The 14,955-nt window shown below is 38.5% G+C and overlaps 1 protein-coding gene across 2 annotated transcripts in view; it reads right to left on the bottom strand.

Moving 5' to 3' along the window:
* The window catches only part of vwa8 (von Willebrand factor A domain containing 8), a 76,767-nt gene that overhangs the window by 25,721 nt on the left and 36,091 nt on the right, over positions 1–14,955 (bottom strand). For both annotated transcript variants that reach the window (XM_043248786.1, XM_043248787.1), the window contains exons 27-37: positions 14,820–14,928; positions 14,619–14,757; positions 14,329–14,516; positions 12,151–12,273; positions 11,465–11,529; positions 10,599–10,724; positions 10,388–10,497; positions 7,331–7,485; positions 6,560–6,752; positions 6,385–6,466; positions 5,143–5,347 (exon numbers count right to left, since the gene is read on the bottom strand). In XM_043248786.1, coding sequence (XP_043104721.1) covers positions 5,143–5,347; positions 6,385–6,466; positions 6,560–6,752; positions 7,331–7,485; positions 10,388–10,497; positions 10,599–10,724; positions 11,465–11,529; positions 12,151–12,273; positions 14,329–14,516; positions 14,619–14,757; positions 14,820–14,928 — 1,495 coding nt within the window. The remainder of the gene's footprint in view (positions 1–5,142; positions 5,348–6,384; positions 6,467–6,559; positions 6,753–7,330; positions 7,486–10,387; positions 10,498–10,598; positions 10,725–11,464; positions 11,530–12,150; positions 12,274–14,328; positions 14,517–14,618; positions 14,758–14,819; positions 14,929–14,955) is intronic.

Below are 14,955 nucleotides of genomic sequence, written 5' to 3'. Positions count from 1 at the left end.
AACAGACGAAAGTAAGTCATAAATGTTTTTTTGATTTTGCGGTTAAACAATAATAAATCCTGCATTAAAACATTCATTTCGATTTTAAATGGCATGCATTTAATGAAACAAAATGCATGCAATTCAAAAATGTAAGTCTCCGATAATGTGTAACACCGTCTCAGATTTCAGACGGTATTAGATCATGGATATTTCTAGCTGAAATAGAGTCTTTCTCTTTGTGAGTGTGAGGTTTGTGATGTGTGTGTAAGGGGTGAGTCAAAGCGTCCACTCATTTCCCGTCAGACACACATCATGTCTTTATCCTGCATCACTGATGCTCCACAGATCACTTTAAAAATACATACAGACAGACGGACATGTATGGAGCAGGATCAGTGAGCGGTGTTGACGTCAGGATCAGACATTCCCCGCATGACTGTACTGAGCCCCAATGCATCCTGGTGCACATGTCCTGTCATCTAATCTAGTCTACAGGACCACGCTGATACGCCGTACATACACGCTCTACAGGCGCAAAAACAAAATTCCTAATATCTGACATAAGAGCGGTAAAAACAACATATAATTCCCTCTAATCCAGGCGTTTCATTAAGGAAAGTTGTGATGTGCTGTTCTCAGATATCGGGGGGAGATGACTGACAAGTCATAATAGACTCTTTCAAGAGTTAGAAGATGTTTGCACTGAGCAGCTGAGGTTCAGGTTATTTGTAGCGACATGATTTTTGTCGAGCAGGTGTGAACAGATGGTCACAGATTCACCTTTACACAGTCACAGCAAACTAACATCTGTCAGAATACCTGCATCACCATTCTAAAGTCAAAAAATAAAATAACACTGTTGTGAGTTATTACTTGCTTTATTTTTATTAATAAAATTGACTATACTTTTTATACTTATATGCAATTTGTTTTTGTGACGCAAAGTTGGATTTTTAGCATAATTTAATGAAATCATCCTTAATAATGTCATTCATAACATTTCTTATTATTATTAGTGTTGAAAACAGTTATGCTGCTTAATAGTGTTATTGAAACCATGACATATAATTTTTGATTCTTTGATTGACAGAAAGTTTAAAAGAAAAACATATATTTGAAACAGAAATATTTTGCAAAATATTTTATGTTAAAGTCTTAACTGTTACATTCATTTAACGCATCCCTGGAAAGAATGAATGAATGAATGAATAAATACATTCATTAACTAATAATACTGGCCTTAAACGTTTGAATGGCATCAGTTTGTAACCTAACTTTTTGGGTAAGTTATACTGATTCTATAATTCCCTAGAATCTATAGAGGAATTCATTTTTAATGATAGTACACAAAGGTGCTTCACGATGCCATAGAAGAACCGTTTTTGTCTAAATGGTTCCATAAAGAACCTTCAACATCTGAGGAACCTTTCAGTTTCACAAAAGGTTCTTTGTGGTGAAAGAAGGTTCTTCAGTTTATAAAAAGGCAAGAAAGAGATGATTCTTTATAAAACCGTTGACTGAATGGTTCTTTCTGGAACCAAAACTGGTTCTTCTATAGCCTCAACCTTCTAAGTGTATGTAACTTTTTTAAAACTGATCTGTGCTGAGCCTAGAAATGGTATGTTTGTCTGTACATGTCAGTTTATTTAATAAAAAAAAATACAAAAACTTATTTTTATTTAATATACTTGGAATTTTTAGTAATAAAATAGATATTTTTATTTCCAGGCAACATTTTAATATATTCTCTATCATTTATGATCCAATTACATCATTCTTTATGGGATAAGTACTGCAGTCAATTAAAAAAAATCCATTTTAAATCCATTTAGCTTTACGTCTGTGTTTGTTAATCTTGCTTTGATGTGTTATCGCTCCGAATCTTTAGTTGCTGCTGAAAAAGAGGGCGTTCGCTGCTGTGCTCTTCAGAAAATGTGCACTGACGACGTTAAATTTGTGTAATGAGCGTATCCTGCCTGATGTCTACAATGTGCTTTCAATTAACAAGCTGAGAGAAATGGGATGTTTCACGGGATGTCGTAATGCAATGCAACTGAAAGCCATGCAGTTGCCAGCTTCAGCCTTTGATTATGTTTGGACGGTTGACGGCCGCCACATCAGCAGGGGAAACTGATTCACGGTCAAAGGCCTTCTCGTAACTCATGTCAGGAGAACCGGGGAGTTGTGGGTAATGCATGAGCTGATTAATGCACAGAGGGAGGAGGAAAGACAACACTAGCTAACTCACAGAGCGCTCATCTACTCTGGGAACAAGAATGCTGCACAAAAGGCCTCCGACGGAGGCAGAATGAAGCTGTGCGAAAAAGCGCTGTGATAAAGGATCTAAGGGAGAGAAGTAAAAAAGAAGCAGGGGAACGAGACGGTCGACAGACTGAGAGAATGAGGATATGGCACAGGTCCTGGAGGAAGCCTGCCAGATGAAGTCTTGGACAGGAATGTTTCCATCACTCTCTACAGTAACACTTTTAACAGAGAAGATCTCACATTTGAAGACCAGGCCAAATACATGAAAGAACATCTTTAGCACTAAGAATCGGCCAAACCTGAACCGAAATAAAAACCCTGGAGTCGCCACAATCTTCAAAATACAGCTTCCCAGTGTAAAATGTTTCACTATGAAGAACCTTTAGCTAACAAATGACATTATATATGCATGTGTTGTCCTTTCGAAAGTATTCTAGCCCCTTCATTTTTTTCATGTTTTGTAATCTTACAGCATTATGTTAAACTGCTTTAAATGACTTTTTTTCTCCTCTCATCAGTCTACACTCCATACACCAAAATGACAAAGCATCAAGTATTTTAGGGTATGATGCAACAAGCTTTGCACATCACCTGGGATGGATGGGGGCAGGTTTCTCCAGAAATATTAGATTGCGCCACCCAAGCCAGCCAAGGACGTTTACACTCTTGCTGTGTTTTTGTGTGGGTCATCGTTCTGTTGGAAGGTGAAACTTTTGCACAATCTGAGGTTCAGAAAGCTCCAGACTGGGTTTACCTTAATTATTCTTAATTTTTTGGTGCACTGAGCTTTTTTTCTACTCTGATGAGTTCCTCAGTCCCTGCCGCAGAAAAACAGTCCCACAGCACGAGGCTGCTCTACTTTTGGGATGAGGTTTCCTGCAAACGTGATTCTTGGAATGCTTTTGGAAATTCCAAGTGTGTTTTCATGTCTCTTTACTGAGGATTGAGTCTTGCCACACCATCATGAAGCACAGATTGGTGGAGTGTTGCAGTGAAGTTTGTCCTTCTGTAGATTTCTTCTGTCTCCACATATGATCACGACGCTCTACTAGAGTGACCATCAGCTTCTTGGTCACCACACAAAGCCCACCCCGAAGCCCTTCTCCATCAGTTGCTCGGGTTTGTTCAGGAGAAAAACATGTTTTGATGTTTTGAACATCTTCTGGAGCTGGGCTCCTGAACAAACCCAGATATCTTGCCCAGATATGCGGTTCGATGCAATCCTGTCTCAAAGCTCTACAGGCAGCAAACTCAAGGCTTGGTCTTTGCTCTAATATTCATTATCAGCTGTTTATTAAAATGTGTGTGCATTTCCAAATCTTACCCATTCAATTAAATTGGCCACAGGATAACTTCACTCAGTGTGGTAACATTTACAAGCAAAATAAATACCCTGAGAATGAATGAGGTATGAATATTGTCTCGACCGTCTCTGTAGAAGCAGAGCGATGGAGAAATTGTGTTTGTTTGTGTGTGATGTGTAGACCGGGCTGGGCTGGAGGGCGGATCAAGACACTGTGGCCGTTAAGGAAAACTCCAGCCCATCAGCATGATAACACAGTCTTGAGCGTCATGATAAACCCTCTTCTTGTAATATTAGCAATGACCCCTTTTCATTTTCTTGTTTGTCACATCGTGCGGCAAACCGGCGAACACTCTCACATGAGCGATACTCAACTGAACAAACTTACACATGCTATTCACAGAGCTGCACTGAAAGGCCAAGAATGCAACTATTTGGGCAAATATTTGATGTAAATATAAGGAGGCTGGTGAAAGTGTGCTTAAAGAGAGCCAGTGAGGTGCAGAATGACCTGACGGTTAACAGGCTCTTTGTGTACCTGTGTGAAAGGACAGGAAGTGTGTGAACTCTCAGACAAACACGCACTTCAAACGCATACCAAACCAGCCGGTATTACGATTTAGATATTTAAGCCACATATACATCCCGCGAAGTGTTGAGAGACACACAAGACGATCGCTAAACAGCTTTTCTGTGAATATACAACACCGGAGGCACTTTTGAGTCTCATGGCTGTGAATAACAAATATGTTCGCCTACTGATTAACCCGTTTGCTGCTATTTTCGATGGAAGAAACGCTAGCAACCACAGATGTATTAATGTCCGGTCATTTTTAGTAACCCTCAGTCCACATATGTTTCATGTAGAGCAACAATAAACAAATATTCTCAACCATGTTTCATTCATTCGTAATTTTAACATATTTTGCCTCATATACACGATCAACCCTAGAAATCCACTATACATTAGGTCATAACTATATCGTCTGACTGGATGTTTGGCGTATTTACTCCACTATGCATATTATCTGTGATTCACACAGCACAGAACTGGAGCGCTGCCATGAAGGAGCCTCCCAATGAAAATATTCTGTAGTAGAAGCATGTACGTCCAAACAAGCTTCAGAATGGCAAAATAACCTAAGTATCAAGTGTGGAGAGAACGAATGGCAGTAGAAAACAAACCGAAATCTTTATCTTATTTCATTTTTATCTCAAGTGTGCGTAGGATCAATGTCTGTAATACAGCAGACAGCCGATTAAGCTGAAGTCTCAGTAGGAAACCAGAACCTGCCAAGAAATATCTCACCAAACAAAAACGCTGAGTGCACAAAGATGAAATCACATGGAAAAACATAAAATGAATACTTTATAGATATAAAATTAGCAGCTTTTTAATATTATTTCACTAGACTATAAACTTTAAACCAATATTTATTATACAAGTCTGCCACCATGTGGTAAGAAAAGGGACTGTGCATCTTCTACAGTAGAAAAAAAGAGTTATGGAAGTCAATAGTGACCCAAAACAGCCTGGGAATTAAAATTTGAAAATTAATTTTGTTTTGTGAAATTCAGCCTGAAAGCCCCACCTGGACTGGCCTGCCATCCTCTGCTCCGATCATGTTCCTCCACTCCAGCAGAGAGCGCTGCAGGCTGTCCAGGCCCGTTTCCCACAGTCTGACGTAGCCTCCCATGTCCACAGTCACCACTCCACCAGAGCTCAGAGGACCCATCACTACATCTGTGTCTGAGACCTTCGAGATCCACGCGGTGTATGGAGACATGGAGCTGCTCCTGAACACATCAGACACTGATCAGAAACACTGGAAGACATTCAGCTGCCTTACAGCAAGCTCAAGACATTAAAACTGCTTAAAGACATTTTTAAAACAACAGTAACATTAAACATAAAATCATGAGGGTCAGATTAATCTGTTAGTGTAAGTGTTAGAAGTCAGAGCACAAAGTTAAGTATCAGGTAAAGGAATAGTTACATTAAAATGAGCTTTAAGGTGCTCACCATCATAAGATGTAGATCAGTTTTTCTTTTTTATTATTATTATTATTATTTTTTTAATCAGAACAGATTTGAAGAAATTTAGCATTACTCGCTGACCACTTGATCATCTGTAGTGAATGGGTGCCGTCAGAATAAAAATCCAAACAACTGATAAAAACATCACAATAATCCACTCCACTCCAGAACATCAATTCATCTTCTCAAGCAAAAGCAAATAGTTTATGTTTGTAAAATGCTTGCACCGTATATCATATTAAAAACAGTTAATATATTTATTTTACACTGTTTTTACTTGTATTTTTTGATCTGCGCGTGCTTCTTTTCATTTGAGAAAGCAATATTATGGGTAGAGGACTATTTTTTAGATTTAAGACTTGTGGATTATTGTAAAGTTTTTATCAGTTGTTTTACGGCACCCATTCACTGCAATGGGTGCCGTCACCCATTGGTGAGCAATAAAAATCTCATTTATATCTTGGATGGCCTGATAGTGAGTAGATTTTCATTTTTTGGACGACCTATTCTTTTAACAGAATGAACTGCATTACACAATTCCTCATCTTTATTTACTGGAAACCCCCCCCACAATATATTATATGAAAATAATATTTCTCATTATTTTATAAACATCGCTGTCTCAATAAAATGTACGCAAAAATATGAATCATTAGGCTACCCACAACAGAATATAATAATGCAAATCATGTGAATATCATTACTTTATTTTACATTTAAGATATCTAGCTAAAGGCTTTGAGTGACATTGAGCTGAACAGAAGAGGGAGCTATAGTTTAATAAAAGGCTCCATACCTCGGGACTGGTATGTATTTGAGCTTCTTTGAGTTCAGGTCGGTCACTTCCAGGTAAGCAGCGGCCATGGGTGGCGTGACATCTGTTGGCAAACCAACACCATCTTTATAAGTAAAGCACCATCATATTTGTTAATAAATGCGTATATGATGTTTACATATGAATGTGCCAGTGCCTTTTGGGTAGATCTCAGTCAGTGGGACTTGGGAAGGGGGCAGAGCTCGGACCACCTGATTAGCACTTAGCAGACACACACAGTTGACCCTCTTTGCTGGCCCGGTACGCTTACTTGTCCCAAAAAACATATCAGGCCCCCGACCCTCTGTTATGGGCGAAGATCTCGTAAAGCTGTACACTTCATTAGGGGTCTGTGTAAATGCAATACAAACATGTTTTAGGGGGATGAAGAAAAGAAACAAAACAGTATCCAAAAAAAAAAAAAACCTGCCATATATATTAAAAATACTCTTTGTGTTTGTGTAGCAATTTTGCAACTTAAACCAACCGTAGCAAAGCTAAATGTAGTTATTAGACACATTAATATTCTATGAAATAAATTACAATTGTTCATCAGGCTACTTACGACATAATAATATAAACCGATAATACCAATACATCATTTAAATGATAAATGAGCAATAATTTTAATAATTTTCATTTTGATTATGTCCTAATGGAGATATATGCAAGTCAAAGTTGGGAGGAACTGAACAGTGAGAGGTGTCCAACCAGTGTGAATCATCTTTGGACAATCCTTCACGATGGCCACATTACGCAGGGCTGCAATAGCTGCTAATGGTGGATATTTTGAGGAATTGAAAAAGTAAGTATGTTCTATTTGTAAACTGTTTATGTAATAAAAAACATGCTCACAAATTAAAAAGGATGCGTGTCAATATTGTCCAAAACCCCGCTTTTCTAGGAGGGCAGTGTGTGTCTCACCCACCATGAGCTCTGGGAAGCCCACGATAACATTGGCGTAGGTGTTGGTGTCACAGAGGATGCGGTTGGGAGAGACGATCTTCTGGCCGAGGGCAGTGCTGAGGCTCTCATTGGGCAGCTGCTCGCTGGACACCTCCTGAGGAGCTGTGGCCTCCATCCCTGAAGAACAAAGACTCTCAGACCCTCGCTTCACTCTGACCCCCAGCAGAGACCATCATGTGTCCCTCACCACTGTAGCCATAAAAGGGTTTCTGACTCTACATCTGTGACATCTTCATAACCCAGTTTAATTGGTCATTATTCAGACCTTCTGGTGACACCCTGTCACGCTCGATTTGATAAAGACCCCAATCCCGCTGATGGGAACTTTTGATGTCATCAAAAACATGCTCGTTTTTCAGAGCAGACGCTGAAGCGTGTCTGACACTTTAGATGTACGATGCCCACTAAGTACAGGCATTAGTCTATCTTTATGACAGCGACATTCATCTCAATAACTGATACTGTGAGTTATTAAGCGTCTTTCTGCTCTTCATGCTCCAGGAACAAGTGTTGAAGGAGAAATGACGAGGGGCACTTCATCAGAAGATAGAGCTCTAAAGATGTTAATCTTCCATAAACAGCATTTCGTGGGCTTTATAAACAAAAAGGCAGCAATTAATTTCACCTGCTATTTTAGGCCTTCAAAAACAAACTGGCATTACTTTCTATCAAATGAGGCGTGCAGGACTCGCTGGCATCATCCATCAGACCCTGAGAGCTTCGGCTCTCCTCTAAATGAGGTATTACCTCACAAACACGAATCATGAGTAACTAGATTTTTTATATTTTTAAACAGTGTTCGAATTGTGTCCCCATTACTTGACCCCACCCGACTCCTAAAGTTTTGATATTCTGCGTGGTAAGTTCACAGAAGTGATACAAATGAATCTTTTTCAATAAGTTTGAAGGGATTTATACCCTTTATATAAGGATTTATAAAAGGGTTTTTACCTTTTTTTTTTGCATCTGAAGTGGTATTCAGATGTATTTACATAGTTTAATGCAACTTGCAAGTTACAAATGCACAAATGTTTTTATATTTGAATCCTAAAACTGAATACTTTGAATATTAAAAATAAATAAATAAATAAATAAATAAATATATATATATATATATATATATATATATATATATATATATATATATATATATATTTTTATATATATTTTTTTTATATATATATATATATATATATATATATATATATATATATATATATATATATATATTTCATATATTTTACATTTTAAACAGATATACTTAATATATAAACAGCACATTTTTCTGAAATATATCGTGCATGTGTGTGTATTTTTATATGTAATAAATATACACAGCACACGTACATATATTCTGTAAACAAATATTTTTATTTTGGATGCAATTAAAAACATCTCATCACTTATGCTTATAAATGTATTTATTTTGATCAGTTTAATGTATACTTGAAAAAAACCGACCCCTATCATTTAAGCGGTAATGTAATGATTCATCTTTGGTATTCTCACAGCCTGAAGTTGGGCTGCCATAATGGAGACTGTCAACACATCTTCCTCTGCTCCCAGCGGTCCCTGTCTTTATTAAAGACTGTCAACCTGCACACCTCCAGAGGCCTGCGGTCGATGTTTCAGTGTAGTAGTAAGTGAGAGGAAGCTATGGGTTTGTAATAGCACCAGGGTGAGGAATCTCAGCACACTTTTTTTCCTGACAGCAGCAGGCAGAAGAGAAGGGACAGGGGCTTATAAGATTTGGAGAAAACCCTGAGCCTAACTATGAGCAATAGCAAAAAAAAACATTTGTTAATTTAGCCCAGAGGAGAACAAGCCTCTCTATTGATTATTTCAAAGATATTTTCTCCATTTCTGCTACCTTTTTTGCGTTTCTTGTTTGTGTAACCACTGTCTTGCTTAGTTTGGGGACGGGGCTTTAAAAAAACCGTATAATATTCTGTATGGTTGATTTGATTGCACTGACAGTATCAGATGAGAAATAAAGTAAACAAAAAATAGTAGCTGAATCCAAGGGCTATTCACATTTCATTTGACCACTGTGTCCTAGTTAAAAGAAGTTCAACTTAAAAAAAAAAATTCCCATTCCACTGCAAAACAAAAATGACTGAATGGTTTCATAATGGAATGAAATAAATTGAATTAACATTAAACTGACTTGAGGTGAATAAAGACTAGTGCTGTTAAATGATTGATCATGATTAATCACATCCAAAATAAAAGATCTTTTCTTTATATAAAAGTTCATTTCTTTATATAATAAATAGTGTGTACTGTGTATAAGTGTGTATAAGTATGTACTGTTTAACTGTTTACACACACACACACACACACATATATATATATACACACACACAGGAGACTTGGAGTTACTTTTTTGATATTTTCTTGTAAATTAAAAAGTTTACTAGCTACTTGAAAAAAGTAATATTATGTAACGTGCATAACTTGTAAAGCAGTAAGCCCAACACTCACACAGTACACATATATAAACTAAGACTTTTATTTTGGATGCGATTAATCGTTTGAAACTATTGTATTTTAGAACCTGCTTTGGAGCAGAATTTTAATTAATCTCATATTTGAGGAACTTGTTTCTTTTTATTACTGTGAAGCTGCTTTGAAACAATCAATACTGTATAAATAAATATGATTTGTGAGAACGTAATATAAGATTGAAACGAATGTAAATACCGTATGAGCGAATAGATGAATAGATTAGACATTTTCAACACCAGGCAGCATCTGAGACCAAATTTACTATGAAAGCCATCAAAGATGACACCAAGTTTATCCGCCTGCAAAGGTCCTGAATCTGACACCAGTCAGATTTAAAAATCCCGCAGGCTTCATGTCAGTCAAAGCAGATGTGAAATAGACACATTTGCCAAAGCAAGACAGACGGTGACTGACAAGTGTGAAGGGCTCTCAGCGGCCCTCACTGGACGGCAGCATTGCAGAGTCACTTCTGATTGGACGTTCTGGCGAATAAACGATAAGAGCTGCTCACCTGAGCTGGTGCCAAAGCCAGCGTTAACAGCGTCTTCACTGATGGCGTGAAGCTGACACACTCCCGTGTCCTCTGCACCCATGTGCATGGGCTTCGTCAACAGGAACTTCCTGCACATTACGGCGACACAGTTTGTCAAATACGCTTCTATAACCTCTAAAAAGAAAAGCAGTCTAAGCAATGCGTGCAATCAATCTGATTTCACTGGCACCTGTCAGTCTTGCTCTCAACAAGAAGCCAGCGGTCTTCAGCCACCAGGAACACAGCTTTGAGACTGATGGGGAGGGAGATGGTGTGGACCTGACCTTCCAGCACATCAACGACATCCAGCTGACTCCTGTCCAAGTAGGGCAGAGTACAAATCAGTAGGCCATGCCTGAAAACTCAGCATCATTTATTTACCTTTGTGCTGTTCTCAAATCACAAGACTTTAATTTTTGAAGGCAAGCGAATGTATTTTTAATATTCCTTTATCATTTTGTCCATCCATTGATTGATTGTCCACACAACCAAAATTTTCAAGCTTCAAAACGTAAATCGTAAAAGTAGCCTAATTCACACATGTATCATTACTGAACAAATAAAGACTAAATTTTACTTTTTGTGACAAACTCTTAGAACTGAACGATTTGGAGAGCACTTTCAGGCTTGCAATCACAGAAGGCAGTTTGCTCTGGAATTTTTACAGTGATTTTTTTTTCAGTTACAAAGTATGTCTGGGAAACACAAGATCCAACTCATGCAGACACTTATCACAAGGTTGGAGAATTTGGTGGACTTTCTAAAAAAACATTCACAGCATACAAATATTGGGCAAAACTGTGTATCAGTTACTAGATTAAACAACGATCTTGAATTATTCTCAGTGCTTTTGGTTTTTTGCACTTTGTCAGGCATCTTATGCAGATTTTTGTTGAAGCGTATACTGGATTTGATAAGAAACATGCATGTTTTCTTACAATTTGGACAAGAGAAGCTTTGCTTTGAAAAATGCGAGCAATATAAGCAGCTCTCTAGGTTTCAGAACACTGTGTAAGAGTGGCATATCACAGATAAAACTGAGGGAGAGTAACCTACCCATTTTCTTTGTAGAACAGAAGCCAGTTCTTGTGGGCAAACTCCTTGCACATTTTGTATGCTGGCTGATGACAACAAAAATGTTAAGTTGAAGATCGTTAGGTGTGATTGTACACTGTGTCCTAACCAGACGCAAAGACACAATAAGTAGTATTATTTCTACGTTAGTTACAGTTTGTCCTAACCAGCCACAATAATGATAAACGATGAGCCACATTCTAGTTTTGGAACGCTTTCTATTTCTGCCACATCGCAGCTGGGAACAAAAGCCGCGACACTGATAATATAACAACTGCCGATGTTCTTTGAATGATTTTAAAAGTCTTTGAATATAATTCTGTAGGATTTTAACAGTAACTCATAATGCAGGGTTTCTCAGGGTTCACGAGTGAGTTGTTGAAAATCGAATAATTCAACTAAATGTAAAATAGCTGAAGATTGAAAATAAAAGATTAGTCATCTTGTTTACTATTATAGGGGCATTTTAAGTATTATCTTTAGAGGAAACTTCCATACTGAAAGTCATCACATCTGGTTATGAGGAGACGGTTGGGAACACAGCCTTTTATTTTTCCTAGAGTAGTGGTTCTCAAACGTTTTTTTTTGGTCTGCCTACAATAATATTTAAAGGCACAACAAAGTCGATAAGGGTGTTAAGAGCGACGGATCTAGATGTAGATTTCCACCTGACTCTCTTTGTTGCTCCACCAGTTTGAGGTCTTGCGTGACGGTTCCTCCTGTTTGTCCTGAGACAGGACCAGTCTCCTCACAGCACCGGTCACCAGGTCCAGATGCAGCACTGTGTTGCCCTACAAAAACCAGACAGGAATGTTCATGCTGTTCGGTTTTGGAAAAAAAAAGGTCCTATCATTTCATTCAGTTCCCCGAGGTACACTTATAATATTAGGTAAATGTCTAGGCTTTGTGCGCCAAGAACAGTCATGATTTAATTTTACACAGCCATTTTCCAGCCTCTATCTGACCCTGTGAGGTACCCTATAAGATACCTAGATGTCCTTTTTTACACGATACAGTTTGAATACTTTATGCAATTATTATGCCATCCTCCCATTACCCTTGACAGGAAAGGTTGGTGAAGAGGTGCAGGTCTTAAATTCTCTCTCACCACTAAATCTTCAGGATAATGGCTTCCTTATGTGCTGTCTTGCACATACCGCATACTCTCTGTGTTATTAATAGAAGCCTTGCATCACTTCTGGACAGATGGAGGCTTTGGCTGAGACGGGCCGTTACAGTCACGGGCCGCACTGTTCCATTCAGCCTTTGTTTTTTCTCCACTGGGAGAGCAATGACCCCTGGATGGCCCCCTGTGATGTCTGGACATCTGTATTTTTACATTTTGTTTTTTAGAAGTAATCATGTTCTCCACACCCCTTTTTCCACTGCTAACAGGTGTTTTAAGGTTTCCTTCCAGGCTCGACTCTAATAGAAACCAGTTACATGAGTGAAAATTCCTGTTTGAATTCTTCCTGGTTTTGGGGTTGGTGTGTATTTTTGTAAGTGAAAGGGATAGCTCGCCCCAAACATTCTGTCGTCTTTCACTCACCCACATGGTACCACGAACCTGTAAGAGTTTCTTTCTTCTTTTGAGCCCAAAATAAGTTATTTTGAATAATGCTGTTTAACAAACAGTTGATGGTAGCCACTGACACACATAGTATGTTTTTCTTACTATAGCTACCGGCAAATTAGCTATAGTAAAATTAAATTATTTAAATTCCTTTTTTTTCTGCATTTAGCAGTAGTAGAAAATTTATACAGATCTGGAACAACTTTAGTATGAGCAAATAATAAAGGAGTTGCAAAAATGACCCATATGGATGGAGTGATTTGAACCAAGTCTCCTGAAGAGACACAATTGCTTACATTTCAATACTGATCAACATGCATACATAGAGCACATCAAATATGACAAACAGAAGCTCACAACCTCACTGGTTCTTGCAAATCGAGCAAGAACATATTTGATGAGCTCTCTGGATGCGTGTAAATTACTTTTACACTGTATTTATGAACTTTTTGTCAAGGTATTGGTTGTGTGTAATTTCTAAAGAGGGACATACAGCTCTCAGATCCCATTAAAAATACTGTTTGCTTTATGATAAACAAAGAGAAGATGAACACTTGTGGAAAGACACGAGAGCAAGTCAATTATTTAATTTTGGGGGTTATTTTTTAATCCAAATGCTGGCTTCAGCCTGGTCATTTTATTGGTTCTTTTAAAATATTTTTTCCTGTACCTAAGATGCCAGGTAATTTTTAATGCTGGTTTATTTTTTTTACCATTAACCCAACCAGCTCAGTCAAAAAAAAAAAACAGCAAGTGTTCTGTCCAATATTTACTGAGAGTTGGTTGCCAAATAACTCAAATTGGGTTGTTTTTAAACCCAGTATTTTTAAGAGTGTATAAACAATGACAGTAACATCCAGTAAAGTACAGTGGATAATGTACATGTTCCAGTATACCTCAAGACGTTGTATAAAATCTTTACATATATTAAAAAAACAACCAAATGGTATTATTGCACAAACAAACCCTCCTGTGAATCTATTAGCTCAAACTTGTCAAACTGCCTCAACCTTGTTTTGATCATTTACTATTTCCATTCGCTATTATTAGATGGTGTTCCTCGTACGGGTTTGGTGGAAAAAATGCATCTATTGATGATCCGTGCTCAGATAATAACAGCATGTCTCGAATGAACCTCGGGGCAGGAATGACAGCTGTAAATGGATCGTAATGGCAGCAAGTGGAAGGCAAGGCTTTCATGTGAAGTGCCCGTGTAGAAGAGCGGGTTCACACACACACACACACACACACACACACACACACACACACACACCTGTTCTTCATGGAGCACCACCTGGTCCTGCAGCGGGTTGCCCAGTGCCGCCACAGAGACAAAAGGCTGCCAGACTCCACTGATGGTCCGGGGGAAGATGTCATAGAGCTCAATGCACTGGACAGAGTCTCCTTTCTCCTTCATAGCATACAGCGATACAGGGTTACATGTGGCCACATAAATGGAATCTGTGAAGGAAAACAAGGACTCACTTTCAAAATAAAAGCCACAGGACTTTATAATTGCACATTCATTAGATCTGGCTACAATGGGGCTGTGCTAGCAGTTACCGTTAGCAGTGGCGACGTCGCAGACGATGTTGACCTCGTTCATGGGGATTTGCCAGTGAGCCTGTTCCTCGGTGAAGCTCATAGATCTGGACTCGTGCCTCTCAGAAGGATAACTCTGAACCCGCAGAAACACTGGGCCCTGAGGAGAACAAGAGTGTCATGTGCTAATAACAACACTGGAAACACAATGGCTTACGATACCTTGATATCGATCCGATGGGACTCTGTCGGACATAGCAGCTTTCGTCGTGTACTTCCACCCTGACCGGTGGTCCAGTAACCCGCCATCTTACAGTCTGGCAATGGTAACCTGGGAAAAGGGAATCTGGTGTTTGCC

Source organism: Puntigrus tetrazona, chromosome 9 (genome assembly GCF_018831695.1).
Source record: "Puntigrus tetrazona isolate hp1 chromosome 9, ASM1883169v1, whole genome shotgun sequence".
In the NCBI taxonomy this organism is placed as follows: Eukaryota; Metazoa; Chordata; class Actinopteri; order Cypriniformes; family Cyprinidae; genus Puntigrus; species Puntigrus tetrazona.
Note: the sequence above shows the minus strand (reverse complement) of the source record. Positions and strands in the feature narration are given on the sequence as shown.